This window comes from Protopterus annectens, chromosome 8.part1 (assembly GCF_019279795.1).
Source record: "Protopterus annectens isolate FY-2018-M chromosome 8.part1, PAN1.0, whole genome shotgun sequence".
Lineage (NCBI taxonomy): Eukaryota > Metazoa > Chordata > Ceratodontiformes > Protopteridae > Protopterus > Protopterus annectens.
Window position 1 is genome coordinate 150,167,852 of NC_056742.1, and position 22,619 is coordinate 150,190,470.

At 36.3% G+C, this 22,619-nt stretch overlaps 1 protein-coding gene across 1 annotated transcript in view; it reads left to right on the forward strand.

Annotated features, from left to right (window-relative positions):
* The window catches only part of PKD1L2 (polycystin 1 like 2), a 1,522,374-nt gene that overhangs the window by 1,110,697 nt on the left and 389,058 nt on the right, over positions 1-22,619 (forward strand). The window contains exons 36-37 of the mRNA XM_044081586.1: positions 7,406-7,417; positions 17,082-17,313. Of these exons, the coding sequence (XP_043937521.1) occupies positions 7,406-7,417; positions 17,082-17,313 (244 nt within the window). The remainder of the gene's footprint in view (positions 1-7,405; positions 7,418-17,081; positions 17,314-22,619) is intronic.

Here is a 22,619-nt window from a genome sequence, read left to right on the forward strand (position 1 = left end):
AATAGTCAAAACCAAGAAGAAACAAACAAAAAAAGCAAACAAAACAAACAAACTTCTGAATCAAAACTCAAGAGCCATCTAATTTAAAAGAACAAAACAGGCTGTCTTTATAGACACTATGTTCTCGCTCCATAGGATTTAGTGAGAGGAGGCCAAATGCATTTAAATGGTGTAAGGGGACAGACTTTGTAAAATTATACTTCTGTGCTTACTTGATCGATGGCAGAAGTTAGGGGAGAGGGAAGGAACTATATGGTCAAATTATCATAAGAGGGGCAACAATTGATACACTGGGTTTAAGAACACAACAATAACAGGCTAGGAGGGTGTGAAAATAAATGTTATACGATATGATACTGCTCTAAGTCTGTTAGGCAACTTGCTCTATACAGCTGAGAAATAGAATCCGGGGGCTCTACATCCTATCACTGCATATCATTGATTAACCTTAATGAGGTTTTGTTTAGCTGATCCAAGTGGTAAGGTGGTTGTATATCACAGTAATGGATTACCTAGGGTTGGAAAAGACTCCTTATGCAGTATTTTATGGGAAAATGAATATAAGAATGAATCATATCTTATTTTCAAGTGGCATCCAGTATAGTTTCCAGTATAGTTTCTTGAGTATAGAATAGTTTTGAAAGCTTGCCTTCTCACTATTGAAGAATTTAGCAGTTTTATTAAAAATCAAAGTCAAACTGATTATAATAATATTCGACTGGACCGGCCAACAATGTAACAACAGGATAATCCAAAATCAGTCACAGTCACCAAGATATGCACTGAACACAAGGGCACGTACGAAATAACTTAGTACAAAATTTATTGACTTCGACAACAATACTGGTTGAGCGCTTTCATCTACTGATAGTAGATTTCATCAGAACCAACTTTAACAGCCACTACTCACTTTTTATATGGCTTTAAACCAATCACAAACTTAAAACATTTCCTACCCTATGTATACTAATTAACCATTTAAAGTGCTCAGTGCATTGATTCCAGAACGACTACCTATCTAATTTAACTTTAGTAGCTTATACTAACACCTTGAAATTTTAACCTATTCAAAATATCTTATTTAATAAACAATGCCTAACTTTTACTGATTTACTAATAAAACAGACTTTAAAATATGTATATTGACGCATTCTTGGTGTGGAGGGGTAATGTAAGTAGCATCAAAGAATTTATAAATTATCTTAACACTAGATGTGAATATTTAAGGTTCACATTTAGTATGAATAAGAATAGTATATCTTTTTTAGACACCAAAGTTACTATAGAGAATGGTATATTTAAATCTAACATATATAGGAAAGAAACCTTTAGTAATGATTATTTAGAGTTTACCAGCTGTCACCCCATACACCAGAAAAGGAGCATAGTAAAAGGGCAATGTATAAGAGCGGCAAGAATGACATCACAGTATTCGGTAATGTTATTGGAGATGGACAATATAGGTAAAATCTTTGAAGTTAGGGGATACCCGAAGGAGATGATTCTGGATATTACGGAATATGTAAAGAAAGAATGGGGGAAAAAATACAAGCCCATATTAGGAGAAGTGAATGGGGTTAACAATGGACAAAAAAGATCCTCGGAAATGAATGAATATACCAGAGCATGCATAGTACAATATGCTCCCGAAGTAAATGGCATCAAAAAAATAATACAGAATAATTGGAATATCTTAAAAACTGAGGAGAGTGTATATAAGGTAGTGGGGGATGGACCCAAATTTGTATATAGGAATGGGAACAATCTAAAGATGAGACTAGGGAAGAAAAATAATTCCAAATATGTACAGCAGGATACACGTACCACTAGATGTGGAAGTTGTAATCAGTGTAAATATATTATGTCAGTACCGTCAATTATATTGGAATATGTTCACAATACAAAAATAAAATTCAGAAAAGGTAACTGTAGGACTCCCCACGTGGTTTATCTAGCGAAGTGTACAAAATGTCCTTGTTATTATGTGGGGATGACAGTTAGATGTCTGAGAAATAGAATGTATGAGCATTATTATAAGATAAAAAGGGAAGATACAAAAAATGCCCTTTGGAGACATCTGAATGGAAATAGGGTATGTAATACTTTTAATTTTGGGATATTGGAATGTATTAAACCTAGCCCTAGGGGAGGGAATATAAAATTATTATTGAGAGAGAGGGAGACAAGATGGCAAATTAAACTTAATGCGTCTGAATATCCTGGACTTAAGGATACCATCTCTATTAAGCCAGTATTAGAGAATAACAGGTGAGTGTATAGTAGTAGGAACATTAAACGGCAATAGTTCATAGTAGAATTGTGTTATGATTACAAGAGGATCATGTATGAAGTACATTAGGATGGGCAATACCTCTTTATGCATTTTTTAAATGAGTTTTTAATTGTGTTTTTTTAAATGTGTTTTTTAAGGAAAATATACATATTTTAAAGTCTGTTTTATTAGTAAATTAATAAAAGTTAGGCATTGTTTATTAAATAAGATATTTTGAATAGGTTAAAATTTCATGGTGTTAGTATAAGCTATTAAAGTTAAATTAGATAGGTAGTCGTTCTGGAATCAATGCACTGAGCACTTTAAATGGTTAATTAGTATACATAGGGTAGGAAATGTTTTAAGTTTGTGATTGGTTTAAAGCCATAAAAACGTGAGTAGTGGCTGTTAAAGTTGGTTCTGATGAAATCTACTATCAGTAGATGAAAGCGCTCAACCAGTATTGTTGTCGAAGTCAATAAATTTTGTACTAAGTTATTTCGTACGTGCCCTTGTGTTCAGTGCATATCGTGGTGACTGTGACTGATTTTGGATTATCCTGTTGATTATAATAATGGTTTACTGGGATATCTGGTGGCCATTATGCCATATAGTGACTCAGTCAAAAGGAATGCTTTGGTAGTTATTTTCTTCATGTCAGGCAGAAAATGATAGCTTTTATTTCTGTATAATGCATTTGCATGGTCATAGAAGTTAAGTACACAGTCCATTGTATCTCCTAAGCATTTCCATGATGTAACTATATTTGGAGGTCTGGATGATAGTTAAAGACTTTCTTGTGGATGGAATGAGTTAATATTATATCCTTTTTATGACATATAATTTATTTGGTGTCTACCTACCTAAATATTAGTCTGTCTTGGTTTATCCATTAGTGTAGTGAATCATAGTGGATGTCAAGTTCTGAGTTGATAGTTAGGAGTTGTTTAGCAGCATGTATTAGACTAGTGTAATCTGCACAGTAAATTAATGAAATACCCTTCACCTTCAGTGGTGAAGTTGATGAGCAATAATGGACCAAGATTGGATCCCTGGAAAATGTGTGTGTTGGATAAGAATATATAGGATAATTCTCCATGCTACTGCACAGTTGAAGGTTGATTATTGGGGTGGTCTGTGAACCAATAAACAACTATAGTGGAGCAACCAAGGTGTTGTAACCATAATAAAAAGAAATGATGGCAAACAATATCAAACGATTTTGAAAAGTTCAGGAAATCAACATTGGAAGTAAACCCTTTGTTTTTAGGGGCATAGCAAAAACAAGCTGATATTATGTCCTGCACAGAAACCAGTTGTGTTATGGTAACTACATTGTTTTCATGTAGCCATGTCATGGGTTCAGTATGCACGCCACACTGTAATATTCTGCATAGTGGATTAAGTAATGTAATAAGACTTTGACTTTGATTTTGTCTCCATTTATATGCAGATGTATTATTTTAACATGTTTCCACAGGTTGGGAAAACGTCCGCATTTCAGACTTTTTATTAACAAACTTGTGTTCATCAGCCTACACAGGGGGATAGCAATGTAAGGTAATAGTTTCTTAAACTAGCCTTAGAAAATACCATTGCCCTTTCATAATGTCTCGTCTCAAATAACTGTAACTCTGTGCCGGTTAAACTGATGTGTTGAAAGCTGAATATTTAAATATATTGATTTCATAACTAAGGGGTGTTTATGGAATTGCCATATTGAGTTGCCTACTTTGTTATTATTGATTTAAATTAGTCTTCAGATTTAGATTTATTAGTAGCATCCTGAGGGGATGGCAAGTCAAGAGGGTTTTTGGTTACAGACGTATTATGTAGTACTTTGTTTGATGGCATTCGAGAGGCCAGTAGGACTGTAAAAGTTTGACTTTTGTAAGTTCTTGAAGTAGCCCTGCTTGACTTTCCTGTTTAATTGTGGGCAGCTATTTCATGCTTCCCTGCACTTGTGTGAATTTGTACTGTTGGGTTGCTTATATACTGTGCACACCTTATCACCTAGAGCCATACTTTCTCTCATAGCTGAGCTGATTCTCTCTTCAGATGTTATGTACAGGAGCATACTTTTTAAGCAAGTTGAAGAGAAATGTATTTAATATACCCAGAGTGATCCTGATGTCTGGGGTTTGATCTGTGCATTTCAAATCCATGCATGTAATTTCTTCTACTATAATATCTGTAGGAATGCCTCTGATAATATGAATATGCCAGGTTTTTGAAAATTGATGTAAGTGGTTTGTTTACAGAGTGTGAATATATCAAAGTAGTCACTGATGTGATCAGGTTGAGTCCCTCTGTGTTTATTGCTATTGGACATCTTGGTAAGCATCCAAACTGGTATGTTGGTTTTTGTGTGTGTTTTTCTTTTTCCAATCTAATGTTGTTATTAGCCACGTTCTAAGAAGCAGATTTTATAGATAATGCTTTAATCAGTTAGTGTATTAAAAGAAACATTAAAGTGCCTTGTAGTGCAAGTTATTGGCATTCCCTGGTTAAAGATAGATGCATCTTTTCTGGAATTGCAATATTTCCAGCAGTTACAGTTTTAATGCTTCTGTCTCAGGAATAGAGAGGGAGGTTGAGAAGGGTGCAGCTTTGGCTTTAGACCTGACTACTTAAGTTGGTTACACCAAGAGATTTTTTCATTGCCTATACTTGTAATAGATTTCATAGCCTGGAACTCCTTATACTTTGTCCTTTATGTGTGATTTGAGCCATGATTTTGATATGGCAGCATAGTTTGCCTTTGATACATTGAAAAAGGACAGTAAGAGTTGTGACATCCCATCAATGGCCCAGTAATCAAGAAGCCTAAATCCTCACCACTAGCACCAGTGGGGGATGTACATTGGGAAGGATGAGAAGTACACATGAAGTAACGTGCAATTTCCCTTAAGAGTACACAGAGACCACAGTCCGTCTGGGGCTGGTTTCTCCCTCTTTCTCCAGATCCTCAATAAGACTTCACACTGCACCAGCTATAGGGTTGAGATCTCAGCGGGGTGGCCAAGCCAAGACCTCCAGCACCCTCTCTGTCTAACCAGTGCTTCGTGTTCCTGCCCACATACTCTTTGAGATTTGATTTATACACAAACACACACACACACACACACACACACACACATGGAAAAGGCTGGCACAGGTTTACTAGCTATGTCCCCTTCTGCCCAGACTATAAGGTAGTTTTTACTGCCATAGCCACTCCTTATCAGCTACTTTAAGGCCATTCACAAAGAGCATCTAATCTTACTGTGTAATATTACTATTAATCCAAATGGTAGTTTGACCAAGTGCAAGGCTATTTGGAGTGGCCCACAGTGTCACCAAATAAATATGCAAGTACTCTCAGAACTTAAATATGTCTCACAAATATCAGCCACAATGAAAGATTTAAATATATTTAATTATAAATAATAAAAGAACAAGAAAATACTCAGTATGTAATCACAGTTACATCAGAGTTCAAAATCACAGGAAATATTTAAAACAACGTTGCAGGACAGTATCAAATAAATAAAGAAAACAACTAAGCTATACTTCACTATATTCCTGACTGACTGAAGCTAAGAGAATTACTATGCCCTAGTTAACTTACTTACAGAGCAATCAGGCAGATGGGGTGAGTGGGTGTTTTTTGTCAGGTCAAAGACAAAACACAAAACGCCCAGTCTCTCTCTCTCAGAGAGTTCTTAAATTAATATCCCAAATATTACTGCTGGGATACTTACAGAATGACATCATTTCTTATCATCTGACTTCAGTTTCCAGGCTCAAAAACAACAGCATTTAGCATCTACCTGTGAAAATACATAAACAAGGGCTCTTCTTAGATCTAAGGCAGATTCTGAAAGTCATAAAACAATAAAACACTGTCAGATCTCAAGCCTAGTAATTATTCCTCTTTTAAGATAACACACAGAGCTCCCTAGTATAGACATCTTGTCTCTGGCTGTCATAAAGTAATTTAAATGTTCAGCTATTTTTCTGAAATTAACCTCCTGTGCTCCAGTTTCCATTGTTAAAATATATACATCTAAACAGTTACAATAGTGTATATACATTTCTGTTCTAATCCAGCAGGGTACACTGTGGTCACACCTCAAAGTTCAGTACTTTACAAAATATCTCAGCACATGTCTGTATAATATGACATACAGTTCTAATACATCTGTAACACAAGCATCTTATATGAAGCACGTTGACATTCAAAAATGACACATAACCATTTACAAAATTCCAGACAGCTGTGCTAGCAGTAGCTCCCTTTTGGTACACTTCTATATAAATCATATTAATATTCACAAATGACATATAATTATTTACAAAATTCCAGACAGCTGGGCTGGCAGTATTTCCTTTTGTTACACTTCTGTATAAAGCATATTAGTATGCACAAATGGCATATAATTATTTATACAATTCCAGCTAGCTGGGCTGGCAGTATCTCCTTTCATGACAGGAGTCATCCTACTTAATATGTGCAACATCTAAAAGTCCTGCACTGAGTTCAGCATTAATAGATTAATAATAGAAGGATAACTTTAATGAAATGTCCTAGGCTGGTTGGAGTATTAATGCCAGATGTAATATACTCTGCTAGCATGGATGTCTGTTATGTAGGAATGGATGGCTGAACAGGGAGCAGTGTTATATAATAAAAAATACAGTGACATTTAAATGTGAAGCTGATTCACGTAGTGGTACCTAAGGATGTATTTAAGTTACATTTAGACAATTCCTTGTATGTCTAATGCTGTGGAGGTTAAGCCAAGTGATATTAGTATACAGCCATCAAGTAACAATATTTTACTGCAATTCATACTGAGTAAAGTCTATAGATGTGTACTTAGTGGGAACCAAGGCTGAGAATACTGGGGCTGTTATATTCCAGGTGTATTTTGCAGAAGGACTCAGTTTAAGGAACGTGAAATAATGGATTGTCCTATTTATTTAATTTATTTATTGTCTTTGTTTGTTTGCTAATGTGGTAAGTGGGCTGGTACTAGTCCCTTTTCTGGCACAACTCAAGCCTCAAGACAGTCACAAACAATTAACATCAGTAAACATACAGGCACTTGATTTAGACACAGCAGGTGCTTGCATTCATCTGACAGTTAGTGCAGATGAACTGTTAATGGACTGCTTCCTGCTGTACAGGGTTTCAGTCACTCAGCCTTTGTTTGCCTGCTGTGTGATCTTGAGCAGCTCACTGAACCAATCAGTGGTTTGGAGTGATTCGAAAACTGTGCTAGGCTTCTCAATGGTATCCTGAACCGCATGCCTAGCAACTACCTATGAACCTAACCACAGTAATGGGAGCAAACACATACACATTAAGCAAGTAGAATTATTGAAAAACCAACAAAGAAGCTAAGTCACTATGTACATATCTATATTTGCACGTTTACTCAACATCTGGAAAAGTTAAGCAGAGGAACAATAACTATTACAGTATTAAAGGAACATGACCAAAAATTGGGCGGCCCAGTGGTGCAGCGGTTAACATTGTCACCTCACAGCAAGAGGTTCTCCGGTTCGATTCTCGGCTGGGGTGCCTTCTGTGTAGAGTTTGCATGTTCTCCCTGTGTTTGCATGGGTTTCCACCCACATTCCAAAGACATGCATCTGGAGCATTTCTCCCCGGGCCTCCGCTGAAAACAGGCTCTGTGGAACCTAGTCGGACTTTCCCGGTCAACAAATGTTAAATAAATAAATAAGACAAGCAAAAAAAAAAATACAAAAAAATTATCACCCTCTGGATCAAAACAAAGAACATAGTTAGTTAGTGTACCAAAAACAGAAGAAAGATATGATGAGGCTGTAGAATAAACTAGTGTAGCACCTGTCTTATCTTTATTTATTTGATATTATCCAGTATCCCAAGTAAGTACATTTGTACTGATTAGTTAGGCCAGCCTTTAGACATTTCTTGAAGACTACTAGATTATCAGTTTCAGTAATGCAATTATGGATGTTGTTCAGGCAGCAGAGACAAGACTGGTTAGGTGATTTTTTTTTTTTTTTTTTTTTGCAGGCAGCAATGGAAATTTGGGATGTAAGAAGAGATGATTATCAATAAGGAAGAATATTTTTGGATGGTGGAAGGAGGGGATGCAACAAAGCATAAAGGGAGCAATGTAAGGGGATAAGGTGTTAATAAAATTAGGGTAGCAGGCCCAAATAAGCATTTACAGAAAACAGTTATCAAGGTAAGGCAGACCTGGCAATAAAAATATATATCTGTTAGACTACAAGTTATATAATGTCACTGTCTAAACCAAAGTGCAAGGACCTCTTTGTTACTAAGAGCACATACTTTTCCATTTGAAGGGTAATGAACTATTTCTTGCAAAGAGCACATATAAGAAGTTAAAATGTTACATATCTTAATTTCATACAGTTTTAACACAAGAAAACCACTTATTCCAGATGTACAGAATTCTTCCTTTGGATAAGCTGATGAGTATAGTAGGTTGGAATGCAGCAAATTCAGTAGTATAAAATTAACTAAATTAACTAGTCCCTTGGCTTCATGCCAGCTGATTAGACAGCAACAGGATAAGCATGAAGTAAAAGAAAAACTAAGTATACAGCTTTGCATTAAAGTAGCCGCTAGCATGTATTACCCTGATAAATCAAATATCCACTGGGAAAGAGAATACTCTTCCCTTGTTTCATTTTCTTTATTTTACTGTAATGTAGTCCTGAACCGTGAAATTACTATCTGTATTGGAAACCTATACAGCTGTTACGAAACTGTGCAGTTATATTTCCACTAGGGAAGGAGGTCATACCATCCAAGTATGACGCAGTCCTGTTAAAGAATAAGCAAAGGAGTTCTAAGGGGATACCATATGCACATGTACACACACACTTTCACACATTGTTTCACCTGCTAGATTTATGCTTGGACTATGTCCATGTAATTACTACCATCTTATTAACATTTAATATTTAAATAAAATGCAACACAGGAATGCAAACAGAAATGCAGATTTTGTCTTTCAAAATGGTAATTGCTCAGGATAATTTGGAATGAAATGTCCCTTATCAGCCTCAACAAAAAGTTGAGATTCCTCATCAAAGCCTCCAAAGCCATCTATGAAGGCAGAATTTTGGCAGACACTAAAAACAACCACAAACCTTCTATAGTTATATCAAGAATCTCCAGGGCAATACCCAGATTTGCTCTAAGTTACTGCACAATGGTACCTCCTATACTGAGCCAACAGATATTGCCAACATACTGGCTGACAGATTCATTGCCAACTTTACCCCTTTCTCCCCCCCAAATGGCCAACCTCAATACCAGAAGAATACCAGGCACCCAACTTTACTGCAGCACAGGTTAAAGCTGCATTGTCGAAGGTCAAGAATACAGCTTCCATGGGACCCAACAATATCCCTGGCTGTGTTCTACATGAATTACACAGTGAACTGCTCTGTTCACTCACAGCCTCACCTCAGGCTTTGTCCCTACCAAATAGCACACTGCTACATTCATCCTTCTCCATAAAGGAGGAGTGACTACAGACCCTGGAAATTATTGCCCCATTAGCCTGAAAAATCTGATATGTAAGGCTATGGAGTGCATCATCATGGACCTAATTAACCAGGATATAGGGAATCTCCAGACTCTAGATCCCATGCAATTTGGTTTTGTGAAAGGTAGATCATGCTTGCTCAACCTAGTTGACTTCTTTGAGTCAGTCACCAGAGCTGTGGATGAAGGTAAGGCAGTTCATACAGCCTACCTAGATCTGGCCAAAGCCTTTGATACCATTCCTCACTCAGGAATTATTGATAAACTCACCAAACTAGGCATCAACCCCTGTATCGTTAGGTGGGTTGCAAATTGGCTCACAGATAGAACCCACAGTGTTGAAGTAGTGGACTCCAAGTCAGACTGCTGACCAGTCACAAGTGGAGTCCCTCAAGGATCAGTCCTGGGTCCTCTCCTGTTTGGCATCTACTTCTCATAAGTCCAGGTCAACATGGAGGGACTCTGGCTGACCACCTTCACAAATGACTGCAAGCTGGGAGCCATTATTAACTCCCCAAGTGATGCAGACATCCTACAGAAAGGCAGACCCGAACCAAAAGAAACATCAGCTTTTAATGTAATTATCCACACTGACTAAGTGCTTTCACCCACAGTTGGGCTTCTTCAGAGTCAGTAAACAGTACCATAATAATCACTTAAATACCAATTAGAAACAAATTAATCACACGAGTACCTACGTGCATTTAAAAATTAACTCACTGATATCCAATTCATTCAGCTCAACCCTGTTATTTACTTATACAACAAAAATACATAATTAAATATACTTATTGAATAAATATGTCACACTTGTTAAAAACTATACAACTGTTACATTTAAAATGAAAAATGGGTAATCACGAAGTATATTATAAAAATATAATGTATTTTATATAAACTGAGACTTGTATTTTAATACACAGGCTGTAGAAATACTATCATTAATGCCTGGTGCATTAGATACATCCAGGCGTAGCTGCCACAGGCATTCCCTAATTTCCAGTAAGGTTTTAAGATTTCCTCCAAAGTACTTCTTGGGCAACTTGTCAATCACAAAGAAAATATTTTTTTTTAAATTAACAGAACTCTTGCTATGATTGAATAGGCATTGGTAGATTTTTTATTCTTAATGTCCCTGTTGTGTTCCAAAATGCAAAGTCTAAGCTTCCTTGTAGTCATCCCAACATAAAATGCGGTACATGATAGGCATGTAGCCACACAGACAACCATCTTGGTATTACAGTTACAGTGCCCTGGACATCTAAGCTGTTAGAAAAATATATAATAGTAATATGTATGCTTAGTGCATTTGAGGTTTAAAAGGGTTAATACATTTATTCTGTTCACACTGCATGAATCTGCACAGCTGTTAGAAACTTAACAAGAAGCATTTAATTTCTGCTAATGTCATGAAAATAACAAGAGACATTTCATTTCTGCTAATGTCATGAAAATAACAAGAGACATTTCATTTCTGCTAATGTCATGAAACTTAACAAAGACATATTCATTTCTGCTTATGCTATGAGAAAATATGCAGCTGCTAGAAGCACTGATAAAGAGAACAATAGACGCTTGAAAGTATAAACCGTAGTCAGCATTACTTGCACCAAAGCTAGAAATGTACCTTGAATCTAGACAAAATGTAACACGTATTAGAACTGCAGAACTGAAGAATTGAAAAGATGAAATGGGCTAAAATAAGCCCAAGGCCAGGTTGTTTTTCTCAAAATGTTTTGCAAGCTAGTAAATAATCTAACCTAGTCAGCAATAAGTCTAGTAACATTTTCTGTAGAACATACAGAAAGCTATGTCTAACTACGTCAGCAATAGAATAGTAACATTTTCTGTGTGACATGAAGAGAACTGTATAAGAATAACATACTAATCACCAGTAATTCAGACAAACCTTGTGCCTACATGCTTTGTCTCCTTGCTGCAAGTAATAAAGGGTGCCTTGCTTGAACCTAACGTGTATTGGTCTTTGAAGTTTTTTTCTTTTGACATAAGCGTTCTCTTGTAACTGCAAATCTGCACATATGGTCCATCATTAATGTATTTGCACACACTACATGTACCTCATTTACTCATTCATGAAGATCTATTGTCCTGATACACAGTTTTTCTCAAATAATTCTTTTAAATTAGAACCTCTGCTGTTAATAAACCTGGGAGCTGAGCCTAATGCATCTTTGATTTCTTGGGTAAAACACTATCCCATACAGCGTTCATGATGTTCCTTAATTTTGCTCCTGTTGGATTAAACTCCATAACCATACCAGAAGAATATTTTTGACTGGGGTTGTCCTTAACAGAAATGTGAACATTATTTTCTTTTCTGCTATTATCCAATAGGATGGGCATGAAATCACAAAGTCTTCTCCTCTCAATCTCTATACTAAATTTATAAAGTAATTCCATCAGATATCCTCTGTTCCTAAACATGTCCATCAAATGTGTCATTTCAGCTTTGAAACATGTTTCCTGACTTATCAATCTGGATATCCATATAATTTACCCCTTTACCACATTTTTCTTTTGGTGGTCAGGGTGGCAAGTATCATAATGCAAAAAGGAATTACTATATTTTTTTTTTACGGAAAATATTTTAGAGTGTATTCGATCATCCTCTTTGCATAACTGGATATCCAAAAACTCAGTTTTGGTGTCTGTCAATGTGATTTATGAATTTGAGGAACTCAGTTTGATTCAGATACATAATAAAAGCCTCTATTTCATTTTTAGAGCCCTTCCAGAAAATTAGAATATCTTCCAAATATCGTAAATATAACATTATTTTGGACTTATATTCTGATGTGAAAACAAATGTCTGTTCCCACTCTGCTAATACCTAATTGGCATAAATGGGTACACATCTGGCTCCCATCGCAACCCTGTTTGTCTGTTTCTAATATTCACCATTAAAGAACATGAATTTATTAAATAATACCATCTATAGAAATTCAGTCAAGAGACTTCTCTTAACTTGATGCAGATCGCTGTGTTTCATCAAACTATTACTAAACATGTCCAACCCGATCTGGTGGGGGATCACGGAAAAAAATTGATGACATCAACAGTCACAAACCAAAATTCCTCACTATCATCAATATTGGTATGCCTAATACAATCCAGGCAATGCCACGAATCTTTCAAAATATATGGTAATTTATCCAAAGTATTCTTGTATATAATGTCAATATAGGCCGAAAGGGGCTCAGTCTTTGAGCCCCAGGCTGCAACAATAGGCCTAAATGGTGGACAGTTTTCATTCTTATGGATTTTAGGAATACCAAATATTGATGGAATGACAGGATGTTCCACAGAAAGATATTTAAATTCATCGTGTGAGATAATCCTCTCACACATACATTCATATAGTTGCCAATCAATTTTTGTGTAAGCTCTTTGCACATCAAATTTGGATACCATTTCATAGGTGTCAACATCATTAAGTAATAATTGCATTCTGCATTCATAATCAATGTTTGTCATAATAGCGACCCCACCACCTTTATCTGGTTTCATAACCCTTTATTCGTTACTACTAGACAATTCTTTTAAACAAAACTGTTCTGCTGTAGTAAGGTTACCATTCGATAGTGTTTCACGTTGAAAACATCTACGTATTTGTACACCACACAAATGCTCAAAAATCATAAAAGCAGGGTTATAAGGCAGAATGAATACACTGCTTCTTTTGAGACTTATATGTTTGTTGTCATAATCTGGAGAAGTATTTTTACCAAAAAACAGCCTTAAATTAAGAAGCCTGTTATATAATCTGAGGTTGATCAAAAGTCTCCATGTCTCATATCTAAAAGTGGGGGCAAATGAAAAACCTCTTTTGAAAAGATTGACATGATGCTCTGTAATAATAAAGTCAGAATAATTGTAAATTTTTAAATCATGATCAGCTGTAACTTAAAATTAGTTGTATTATTAATACAATCAACATCATTAAATTCATCAAAAATAAACTCATCACTGTTGCCAGAAAGCATCTCAAGTGTGGAAATATTATTTTGCATTTTGTCACTAAACAATAAAGAAAAATCTAGTTGTTGTAATTCTCTTGATGGTTGTGCCATTGATTGTACCGTGTTTGGCGTTGACATCCCCATCTCCCCCTTTGTTGGTAATTCTGCCACCTCTGGGTTCTGGTGTTCGCATAACTCTGATATTGCGCCAGGTTCCTTAACCAGTCTGACTGCCTCAGCAGTTGTGAACTGTCTAAAAAAGCATAATTGTTGTCACATACATCTGTTTGCACATCCCTGATTCATCTCTACGGTCTCTAGCAGTCTCCTGGTAATCATTGTCCCCAACCATATTTATATCCTTTCTTTGAGAGGAATATGCCCTTTTTTCTTTATATTCTAAAGTGTCTCTAATAATTTTCTTCTGTTTTCTTTCTAAACTATTCTTAACAAATTTATCCACATCAGTCAAAATTTTATCAAATCGTGCCTTGTTAATTTCAAACAATAAATCGTTCAAAATACTATGTTTTAAAGTCAACAGTTCATTTTTTAATTTAGTTAATTTAACTGTGTTGTCTCTAATAACAATCCACATTAAATCCATACCTGTGCGATCGTATAACACCAGCAACTCCTGAAATTCGTCAGAGATTTTCTGAATACCCATGGGCAATTTAAAAACTCTAAGTCCCCTCGGCACCTGATTTAACTCAATAGAGCATTCCAGAAATGCATTATCCATCTGAAGTGTTTTGAATTTCTTAGTTAACTTCTCAAATAATTGTAGTTGAGAATTAAAATTACCAAAACCTGAATCCTGCTCAAAGACTAACCCATTAAGTAATACAGGTGGGGATAATAGCGTCTCAAAATCAGGTAATGCAGCTGACAACACTGGTTTCTGACTCCCCCATCTCCCAGGCCTAGAAGTATCACCATTCATATCTCTACCCCCTAATCTCATGTTGGAAAACCCAGAGGGGCCCGGTGGTGTATGTAGAGTAAGCAATTCTGCTTGTGAACTGGAAATGGTGACATTACTGTTGTCACCCACATTGCCAGGGCCATTTGCTTACAACAGAGACATTATTTGTCGAGACAAGTCAGTGTATTGGGCTATTAAATGCTCCATCTAGTATGTATAAATATAATTCTCTAAAAATAAAATGGCAACTATACCACTGAGCAGTATTAGTGAATCAAGATGACAATATTATAAAAAAAAAAAAAGTTACTCTGCTCAATGTATCAATCACAGATAAACAGTAAAGTAATATTCAATACTGTAATACAAAAATTCTTGCCCTACAAAGCACTGACAACTTCTTAACTCATAAACAATTTCATTGAATGCTGTGCTTCACTAAAGAAAGTTATATATAGTAAAAAATGAAACAACAGTTCAACTTTACAATATCCAGATATCAAAATAACAGCACATGTATGCACTCAAAAAAATATGTCCATTATATTTGTAGCATTCACAATGAGAAAAATGGACCTATACACCTGAGATAAAACAAAATTGCAATGTTATTGTGCTAAAACAGCACAAACTGAATTCTCGGCTTCTCAATTCAAAATAGAACAGTCAATGCACGGTGGAGCCAACGTGCTTATCCGCACAAAGTGTGAAGCACAATAATAAAGAAGAAAACTGGATTCTGAAATACTGAACAGTATTAAATTCAAAAGTTAATAATGCAGATCATAACCTGTACGTTGTGAAGCCCAGCAGAATCCGCTTAGAAGCGCAATGATACAAAAGGAAACTGAGCTCTGCAATGTTAAACAGCAATGGATTCAAAAGTTAATGAAGCAAAAAAAGGCCCAGTAAAGTTCGCAACCTGCACGTTGTAATATCCAGTGTAATCCGCCTAGAAGCACAATGACACTGAAGGAAAATGTAGTGGTTTTATGTTTGCAATTTTATGATCCTACAGAAAGGCCTCACTGAGACCAATGACTGGTGTCGAAACCATGGCCTTTATCTTAATGCCAAAAAATGCATTGTCGCCCCCTTTGGGAATAACTCAATTCACACTAATTACCACATTGATGGGAGCCCACTGAACACTGAAAGCATTATAAGAGATCTGGGGACACAGGTTGACAGCAACCTCTCCTTTGACCACCACATTGCCACTGTGGTCAGAAAGTCCTTCTATGTGGCACATTTCATTACCAGGGGTTTTGCATCCAGGAAGAAAGAGGTCATCATTTCTTTCTACTCTTCCCTCATTAGACCAATCAAAGAGTATAATGCCCCATTTAGCATGTACCTCACTAAACACCTGCATCAGCTGGGGAGGTCACAAAATTACCTCACGGAGGGGATCCTAGGCCTTAAACACATGTCCTACATGAACAGACTCAAAAAACTCTAGCTATTCTCTGTCTCATGTCATCTACTAAGAGGCGATCTCTGCTTGACTTACAAAGCCATGTCTGACCCAGCTCTGTTAGAAATGCTACATCTAAAGAAATCCCAATCCCACTACACCACACGCTCTAGAGATCTCAACCTCATTACCACAATCAACAGAACATGCTGGAGGGACAAGTTCATAACCCAGAGACTGCCCATGCTCTGGAATAGACTTGCCATACATGTCAAGCAGAGCACCTCACTGGCCCTCTTCAAGAGAAATCTTGATGAGTGGATGGGAAATACAATGTTCACCCCGGGGATCACTCCAGTGGCTCTACTTGATAGAGGCACTGGGAACTAACATTGGGCAGCACAGTGCCAGGGCATTTCTATGAGCTAGGCTTGTAAGGGCTCCAGGGCCATTAGCCTAGTACATACCTATGAACATATGAACCTAAGAGCAATTGTCTCACCTGCTAGATTTATTTATGTTTGCTTTATGTCCATGTAATTACTACCATCTTATTAACATTTAATATGTAAATAAAATGCAATGCAAGAATGCAAAGAGAAATGCAGATTTTGTCTTTCAAAATGGTAATTGCTCAGGATAATTTGAAATGAAATGTTGAAGAACAATAAACTATGACTGTTTTATTTTTTATTGTTTTATTTAATTTATTGTTTTTATTTATTTTTTTAATGAGGATAGAGGTAGTCAAATTCCACTGCAACTGTACATTTGAAAACAATACTGAAGACAGCTCACAGATACGTTTCTAGTTATTTCTAAAATGGTACTTTGATAATTAATTTGTGGTTGTACATCACTGCTACGTTTTAGCAGTTGTAACAATTATTGCATCATTATTTTTGTATTTTGTTTGTATTTTTTAGCTGCTCACCACCTCCAAGTCTGCCTGAAGAAACTAAAAAGAATCGATGTTCTGGAGGCCTGCCCTGGTGGTTTGTCTTTTTTGGGTGGATGCTACTAGCAGCCACCAGTGGAGTATCTGCTTTCTTCACTATGTTGTATGGTTTACACTATGGCAAAGATCGATCCATCAAGTGGCTAATTTCAATGGCTATTTCGTTCTTTGAAAGTCTTCTTGTAACACAGCCTTTGAAGGTAAAATGACAAAGATATACAATTAGGGGTATTCACCTTTCTGCAAATAAGTGCCAGCAAAGCTAAGGGTGATAGGTAATTATGGATATTTATGAACCCATACTACCCATCACTACATTCTGTTGTACAATCCTACATCCCAACCCAAAATCTTTGTTCTGCTAATAAACAGCTTCTTACCATATACAAACCCAGTAAGAGAGCTGGACAAATAATATACTCTTACTCCATAGTAAAGCTATGGAATGACCCCCCATAACACAAATTGAGTCTATGAAAACCTTCAAAGTCACCCTAAAAACTCACTTTCTGAATAATTACATCTGTCCTTGTGACCAGAACTTCACACCATCATAATCTAACACCAATTAATTTATTGACTAGAATACCCCTTTTTTAGATTAACTGAAATACTAGTAAGCCAACTGTACTTCTGTGACTTTCAATTAAACAAAGTATGCTAATCAATATTAAATCCTTAAGAAACTTCTACAAGACAAAAGTATTATCTCCTTCATATTGTACAGAATATACTTTGTGTCATGATTGTTTATATTGAATGTCCTCAAGTTATTTATATACTATGCAAGCTCTACTGTCATTTATTTTCACTGCATAATGACATTGTACTCTGCATATTTCTATCACTAAGAAATGCTATTTATATTTGTATGGTTTCTTATTACTGTAAATCTTATCCTCTTGTATAATAATTTTAGTTTAGTTGTTTGCTGTAGTAATTTTTAATTTGTTACTAGAGCTTTTCTCCCCAGGACTCCAGTAAAAATGGGTTATTTTGACCCAGTGAACTTTCCCGGTCAACAAATGTCAATAAATAAATACATTTTGTTACATTGTTTACTCATGTATATGCCTTTGGTTTCTGGGATCCATCATGCGACACATGTGAGCTTATATCATAATAGCAGTTGTACAAGATCTCATTAATATCAGATCAGGTAATCCCATTCTAGTAATGCATATACTCAGTCTTATCGTATTATGAACAGATGTGAAACAAATACAAAACATTGTCCCCTGCCCTTCCCATGTGTGGGAGACATTGAACCCTACCTCCCTTTAGTTTAGTTTTCTTACTCTGAAATTCATGCACCTTAGAGAAAGAGCAGTCATTGAGATGATAGCATCTCCTGTTTCATGCTTCCTCCATGGTGTAATGACCTTGAATAGTTCACAAAACTCTAGACCACAACCATGACAGTCTCACTGCAGTGTGAAGTGAACAACATAACACAAGCAACTACCACCCCCAGCTATTACTCTGTAGCAACTGTGACTTGGTTTGGATAATCCAGACAAGTGACTGTAAGCCATTTTCTTCTTCCAGACTTCAACTGTGAACTGTTCACCTCTGGTAACCCTACCCCCTACCCTGCATTTAACACTGAACCATTGCTATTCACTGTCTACCATATCTACACAACTGTACTAGTTATTGTTAATGTAGACTTAGGCTTATCTGTTTATGTACAAGCTTATCAAGAGAGCACCAAGGAATACCTCTATGTTAGAACTAAACTTGATTCAAGAACATTAATTTCCCTTACAACAGCATAATTGCCATTTGGATCTATTATGTTAGTGTCCCTTTTATAGACTCCCTTCTTCCTTTGCTATTCATAAACATGTCTAGCTTGTAGGCATGAACAATAATCCCTTTACTTGTTTCTTTCTGATCAAATCAATGCTACAAGATTAGGAATTGTATTAATATATGATATGGAATTATTGCAGTAATGAGTTATTTTCATTTTTGTCCATATGCATATGCATGCCATCTCTGGAAGTGGTACAGAGAAGAGCCAACATCAGATATTTTATTTGTTGCTTTCCCACATTCGTTATAGTTGCAAATGTGCATTACTTATCTTCTAAATCCATCTACAGTGTCAGTAAAGCCTCCAAACAACTGGTTAATAACTACTTGCAACAAATGTTTATCAAATATAAAAATATACTGAACATGTAAATTGGTGCTTCTTACTCTTTCACTGCTATTAACAAAGCTATGCTGGTGTGGAAATTATTATAGTAGGTACTGAATAAATGGGATTTGTTTCTTCTGCAAAAAAAAATGCAAATGCTTAAACCAGAAGATTTGAGTGTCAGTTTCGTTCTGAACTCTGCTATACAAGATGCTAAGTAAAAAGTATATAGTTTCTCCTTCAAAAATCTCAAGCTCTACATTTTAAAAATGGTTAGCATCTGAATTCTGTGAAGAAAGAATAGCAAAAACTTTTGTCATAAGAAACTTAAAACACCAAAAAATAAATAAAATAACAATAATAACTGCTTTTTTTCTGTACAAAACAAGTATTTGCATTTTCTTCCCAGAAATTGTAACATGAGTAGTGATTATACTAAGTAAAAAGGTATGTGGAGATGCAGAACTTTCACGAGGAAAGTGTGACATGCCCACTGTGTAAAAATGCTAATTAGGGATTGATGTCCATTCATAGTCTGATTGCAGTGTTGTGTATTAGAGATGGAGTCTTCACTGTTTTTTGTTGAGATCTGAATAAATGATTATAGCACTCTAATTAAGGCGATAATATGGTAGACAGAATCAGAAAGACATTGCAAACTTTACATTTTTTTCTGAATCCAGTCCAGGCCCCTGCCTCATCCCTCAACCTTAACCCTATACCTTACCTTCCTAAAAAGCTTCCTGTAACACTGCCACTACACAAGACACATTCAGACATGAAACATTCACAAACAACACTACATCTATCCCCTAACCTAACCATCACCCTAACCCTAAAATACACAAACTCACACATAAGCATATAACATCTATACTTCACTTATAGCCGGTCCTAACTCGCATACAAATCCACAAACACTCTCATCCCTGCAACTCCACCAATATTCCATCCACTCAACTATCCATACCGTTAACACTTGATCACGACCCCTGCACTTGTCAAAGAAACTGCATTCAACCAACCAAATGCAGGGAATCATATGTCTATATCTATCTATATTTATATCTATATATATGTAGATATATGTAGATATATATATACATATATATATATATATTATATATATATATATATATATATATATATATATATATATATATATATATATACATATATACATGTATGTATATCAAAACAGGCACACACACATTTATATAACTATATAAGTCTATATAAGTATACATATATTTAATAAAATCAGCATGCAGAAACATGGATGCATATTACATCAATTTCTGAATGTCAAATAACAAATGTTCTCTTTTTTTGTTTACTCAACTTATAGCGAGGGGGAATCTCTAACAATACCCAAGACATTATTTGTCTGAATAGTCCAGTAGTTAGGGAAAGAGTTTTTGGTAAGGTAATTATTTGAGTAGGCTTGCGCTTAGTAGCAGCAGCATGTTAGGATTTGCTGGGAGGTTTATCTCAGAGAAATCGTTGTTATATAGTAGTATTTTCCCAGCAGCATCAATATGCTAATTAAAACAGGCCTAATTAATATTATCATCATGTAAGTAAATGTATGAAAACAATCAAACATATTTGTCTTGTGTTTGACCTCTGAAATTCATACAGCTCTCGCTGCACACATTTTTTTAAATAAAACTGGCATCCTTATTTACAGCTGTTTTTTGGAAAAGGTGAATTCCATGGGCAGTGTTCTTAAATGTGGTCCACACTGTTCAGGACTTGTGTTCAGGGAAAAAAGCACAGGAAACCTAATGCAATTCCAAATCCAGTAATAAATGAGGTCATTGTCCCAAAATGCTTTAACACACTTCAGAACTCCTTGTTACCAGACAAGCAAATGACTGCAGCCAGCAGAATACTTTGCTGTATGTAGTTCACTAAAGCACATCTACTGTACTTATGTACAGAGCTCAGGGACAGGCATGTACCAAATGAGACAAATAAGTTTAGCTTAATTGCATAAGTGATAAAGCTGTGCAAGAGCAAAAGCATTGTATATTTGTATAACCTGTCTGCAATGCATAAATGACACTGCATAATAAGGAATCCAAGAAGTAGCCAGCCACACGCACACGCACGCACACACACACACACACATGCACACTCACACAGATACACACACACACGCACTCACGCCACACACACACACACACACACACACACACGCACACACACACACACACACACACACACACACACACACACACACACACACACGCACACACACACTCACACACTACAGCAACAGTCAAATTGGGACTGACAGTAGCAGAGGCATAAGTCATGACCTGCTATTGACCCCATCAGTATGCACCCAATGCAAGTCCCAGTAATGAGATGCAAATGTAATTTGCCATGCATGTTATAGATGCATGCTAAATGAGCCATCATCTTTAATGAATAATGGAAACCCATTCTCCATTACTTCAACTGCCTCTTGTAAAAGATAAAGCAGAACAATGGCACTGAGCCGCATTACTGTAAAAGACAGAATAATATAACAATATAGAAAAGGGGTAAATAGCAATAAGAATTTAGGTAACAGTTATTGTCCAAACACTGGATATGTCAACAAAAGCATGCAATCATTGTAGAGAGAGAGAGGGGCAAAACCTTTGAAAGTGCCATCATTTCTCACCTGCTTTACTTTTTGTGTCGTATCTGCATGTCTTCCTATGTCTCCATGGATTTTTTGACCAGGAAGTCTAGTTTCCGTCATTATACCATCATACCAATGATATGCCCTTCAGTCACTGAATGTTCTGACAGTACTATAGTTTTCCCATAAGCAGCCATATAATATGTGAAAAATAGCACGTGTGTGTGTGTGCGCGCGCGCGTGTTTGCGTGCGTGCGTGCGTGCGTGTGTGTGTGTGTGTGTGTGTGTGTGTGTGTGTGTGTATGCGTGCATGCATGCGTGTGTGTGCGTGTGCATGTGTGTGTGCTTGTGTGCGAGTGGGTGTGTATCCTGGAATGGGATGGACATGTGCCCAGTCTAGGATTGTTTATCTGCTTTTTGTCCATGTTTTTTTTTTTTTTCAGATCAGTCCCATCTTACCTAGAGCCCTGCATATGTTCAGGTGATAACTGAGATGTTCCTTTACTGTGGCTTGTCAAGCACATAGAGATTCAGGTGTTCTTAATCCAGGAGGGAGAGTATATTACTTCTAATTAGTTAGGTGAGAGCAGTATTCACAAAACAGAACCTTCCAATTGTTCTCTTGGCCAGTCCACATCTGTATCAAGCATGGGGTGTACCAATGTATGTTACTATGGCATTAGGAGAAGCTCAAAGGTTGCTGGCTAACAATACTGTGATTTTGA